Below are 4,885 nucleotides of genomic sequence, written 5' to 3' on the forward strand. Positions count from 1 at the left end.
AGATTCGTTACTTCCAACTGCAAACGCATTTGTTACAAAAAACAAAATAGAAGTTACTATTACTATACATCTTGCAGTTATTATAACTATGAAAGAACAGTTGGCTTCAAGGTTTATAGAAATAGATCAACTTTCGTTCATGGACGACTTCCTTAATATGACGTGCATTACTCAACTTTTTGTCAACGAACACAATTACTAAATAAAAAACGAAGTTGAACTTTTTTTGTGATAAAATGTTTATTAAAAAGAACGTTGTCAGACCGCAAACCGAACGTGTTGTGGAAAAGCAACCAGTTGAAAATGAATAAATTAGTTCTACCGAACGATTAAAACAACATATTTATAATCCAATGACACATCCCGATTGTTATTACACCATTAGAATGTCAATGAATGAAATATTCAACGATGAATACATCAAACAAACATTTATTGTTAATTATCCAAGACTCTCCATGTTAGCAGCAAGATCTTTGTCATTGTTTATGACTTCATATTCATGTGAACAAGGATTTTCCGCACTTTTTTTAATAAAAACCAATTTCAGAAGCCAACTGTCAGATGATATATTGAGGGCAATGATGATCATAGCAAATACAACACTTACGCCCCAATTTGATAAATTAGCTGAATTGATTATGAAAAGTTGTTGTTTTTTGTTTACCATTTTTATCGTTTCGCCGTTTATTTTTAAATATTCCCATTTATTTTATTTTTTGAAATAAATGTTTGATTGTGCGTGTTTATTATGAAAAGGTAATTTTTCTTTAATTGTGTTTTTATTTTTCAAATTGTAATAATGGGAACTTTATATATTTTTTATAAAATGGTTTTTGGGAAAAGTTTATAAATAAATCCCAAAAATGTGTAATTTTATTTTTTTCTCAATCAAAACTGATTTAATAGGCAATTTTATTATTATGTATTATTTAATATTTTAATCCACAGAAATTATTAAATTGCCAATTAATCCAAACCTAAACGCGCCAAAAAGTATCAAAACGGCGACCCTGATATAGTTCATAAATGTGTTTACAATAATAAATATAAATAGAATATGAAAATGTTATTTTTAAGTAACCAAAAATAAAGTTGTCGATTTTTTGGTTATTTTTGTTGAATAATAAGAGTGTGTAGTGGAAAACAACCATCGCCAATTGATGTGATACTTGATGGTATTGTTACACTGCTCAAACTATTACATTCGACAAAACAACAAAAACCAAGTTTTATCACACTTGATGGTATTGTCACATTGCTAAGATTTATTCATTTATAAAAACAATTATCCCCAATTGTTATGACACTTGATGGTATATCTACATTACTCAGACTGCTACAACCATTGAAACAATCACCCCCAATAGATTTAATACTTGATGGTATTGTTACACTGCTAAGACTGCTACAGTATTTAAAACAACCATCGCCAAGTTTTATCACACTTGATGGTATTGTCGTATTTATAAGACTGCAACAACCGTCGAAACAACAATTCCCAATTGATGTGACACCCAATGGTATATCAATATTACTCAGACTGCTACATTTATCAAAACAATATTTAACAATAGATTTTATACTTGATGGTATTAATATACTATTTAAACTACTGCAACATTTAAAACAACCATCACCAAATGAAATAATAGTTGATGGTATAATCACATTACTTAGACTTATACATTCTCTGAAACAATTATCCCCAATATATGTGACACTTGGTGGTATATCAACATAACTCAGACTGCGACAGCAATCTAAACAACAATCCCCAATTGATGTGACACCAAATGGAATATCAATATTTTTTAAATTATTACAATTGGAAAAACAATGATTACCAATTGTTGTTACACTTGTTGGTATTGTCACACTGCTCAAATTACAACACCCACTAAAACAATAAGCACTAATCGATTTTATAATTGGTGGTAAAATCATGCTTCTAAGATTTACACATCCACTGTAAAAACTTTTTTGTAACGATCCAATGCATTGTGGTATTATATTACCATATTTCATACTATCGTTAATAGTATAAATCACATTTTTAAATTTGATGTTTCGACTACTGTTTCTGTCAACAGTTTCATAATCAACATCAAACCACACTATAATTTCGTAAAACGCTTTCTTTCCCATAACACTTTTTCTTTTGTTTACGTCTTCATAATATTCATGATTACCGTTCTTCACACTGACAACAAATCCATTTCCAAAATTTTCACTGTATTTCTTCCATATGTGAAGTGTCTCGATGTTGGGAAAGTATTTAATTGTTAATTTGGTTAATGGAATTGGGTTGAAGTGAAACTTCTAATATTACCATTAAACTTCTTACATACAAACTCAATATTGATGAAGTCTTTGATAGTTGCAAAGTATTTTGAAGTTATCATGATGTGATAACTGTCAAGTTTGGACATTTTGATTTTGATGATTATCAGTGGGTTTAAATAATTTCATGAAGAAATGATTATTATTTTTTTAGATTAAATAAATATGAGTTTTTATTTAATTTGTTGGTAAAATATATTAATAATCATTTTTTTGATGAATATTTTACAATAGCACACGTATATCCATTAAGTAAATGATGTTTAATAACATAATAATTTAAAATAGATTAAAATCAGTCTGGAAACCTTATTTATATATTTTCCTTTGAAAAAAAGCATTTTTGGGATGTATAATAAATATTACTATTATTTAAACTATTTTCCAATAACACAACCATATAAATAAATGAAGTTAAAGTCATTTAGCCAATCATTTTATTTTTCTCTGTTTGTCAATAAATGGTGATATTAATATTGTTATTTACCAAAAATAACGGAAAAATACTGTAAACAAACTGAGTTTTTTGGATCATTTTTGAAAAATTTCGCTTTTAAACGTGAGTACCTTTCAACATTTTAAGACGCTCTTTCGGAGAGCAAACAGACACCCACAAAGTTAAGACAATTTCTTGTGAACGGTTTTTACTCGACTGCTAAACCGCATTTCGATGAATCTGCCAATCGTGGTGTTCTTTTTAATTATGATTTGTTTTTTATTTTTATTTGATGAAACAGAAGTTTATTATTGTCAAATTCTCGTGTTGTATGTATCATTTTACACAAAAAAGATTTGCCCAACCATTTTTTACAACAACGGCATTATTTTTGTTGTTATACACAATGTCTGAGCGTAAAAAATCGAATTGGTCAATTTGTTTAACCTTACGATGGTGTTTGTGTAATTTAAATCTCACTTATTTTCAATATTTGTTTTTTGGTAATTTATTTTTAATTTTTAATTATCAATATAAAATTAACCCCTAAAACTCATAATTGTAGATAATGAACTATTTTTGATTTATGACCATTTTATTTGCACAATCGATACAAACAAAAACGGAATGTAAAGGACACACCGGTTGACAGCAAAAATAGCAACCACTTTTAATTCTCGATTTACATTGGCCACTACAAAGTTTACATGTTCCCAATTTTTCAAGTTTTGTACATAGTGACCTTTTTCTTATTGCTTCAACTTTTGTTCGTTGCTCAATTGGTATAAGTTCCAACTTAGTGTTCACTAATGACGGAGTTTGACATAAAAGTACGGGCGCTTTAACTATACTCATTGTTTTATCAACATCAAAATTAATAATTTCATTTTCACTGAAAATGTGACTAAGTATGACAGATTGTTCGATTCTTTTGGTACTTTTAGCTCTTGTTTTGACGTGTGGCTGACACAACTTTATACTCAAATCAATCAAGAATTTTTCTCTTTTGATCGTTTTGTTTGTTAAACAATATGCATTTAAAGCGCATATATCCACAATGTTAAAAAACATTGCCAAAGGCCACCTTCTCGTACCTCTTTTACAAGAATACTGTTTTACCATTTTGTCAACCGAATCAACTCCTCCCATGTTTTTGTTATAACTTATTTGAATTTCAAATGAACCACTTCTTTTATTAAAAATGATAAGTTGTTTTTTGGTCGACAAAAATGTAACAGCTTTATTTGGTTTATCATAATAATTCAATATGACAATTTCAAATGGAGTATTTCTTATTACCGGTTTGCAAATTTTGACTAAATTTAAAGCCAAAAAACTTTTGTGACATTGTTTTTCTTTGAATATTTTTGGGACGAATATTCGTTCTTTTCTACAAGTTCCCACAACATCTATATCTCGTTTTTTTAATTCAAGAGCAATATCAACAGTTGTAAATAAATTGTCCATATAAAGAGTCATATTAATTCCATAAAACGGGAAAATCAAAGCTTCAACAATTTTTTCTATTTCTTTTTCTTCATTTCCACCGTATTTTCCTAAAAATGGTTTTGCGTTTATTACCATCCCAGTATAGTTGTCTACCATGAGCCACAATTTTAACCCATATTTGCCTGGTTTGGAAGGAAGATACTGCCTAAATCTACAATGACCGAAATAGTTGACTAATTGTTCATCAATGCAAACAGTACCAGATACTTTTTTATTTATATAGCCACTAGCCAGGTTTTTAGAAAAACAATCAAATAAACTTTTTATTCTATCAAAATTTGTTATATCAAAATACGACTTATTATCAGAATCAGTATTTTGTTTTTGTGTTTCTTTTACAACTTCAACATCAACAACATCTTTTTCTTTATCATCACTATCACTATCACTATCAGTGTTGTACACAGAATCGTTTTCTCCAAAATCACTGTCATCATCTTCCTCTAAATTCTGTGTTGGTGCAACAATTTCAACATTTCTTTCGGATTCAAGTATACCACTTTTTTTTCAAAAACGGTATAAAAGTTGGATGTATGAGAAAATGTTGGGTTTTGTTTTTTGGTTGGTTTGGACTCGATTATCTTTTTTTCGATTCTT

General features: G+C 28.6%; 1 protein-coding gene across 1 annotated transcript; it reads right to left on the reverse strand.

The window, feature by feature from the left end:
- Window positions 1–1,272: 1,272 nt before the first annotated feature.
- Window positions 1,273–2,432, reverse strand: EIN_453590 (hypothetical protein; the record flags this gene model as incomplete). The annotated part of the gene is made up of 2 exons (XM_004256422.1): window positions 1,273–2,319; window positions 2,352–2,432. 2 exons carry the CDS (start codon window positions 2,430–2,432, stop codon window positions 1,273–1,275), a joined length of 1,128 nt encoding a protein of 375 aa, XP_004256470.1.
- Window positions 2,433–4,885: the final 2,453 nt, after the last annotated feature.

Source organism: Entamoeba invadens, assembly GCF_000330505.1.
Source record: "Entamoeba invadens IP1 unplaced genomic scaffold scaff_1105074726215, whole genome shotgun sequence".
NCBI classification, from domain to species: domain Eukaryota; phylum Evosea; order Mastigamoebida; family Endamoebidae; genus Entamoeba; species Entamoeba invadens.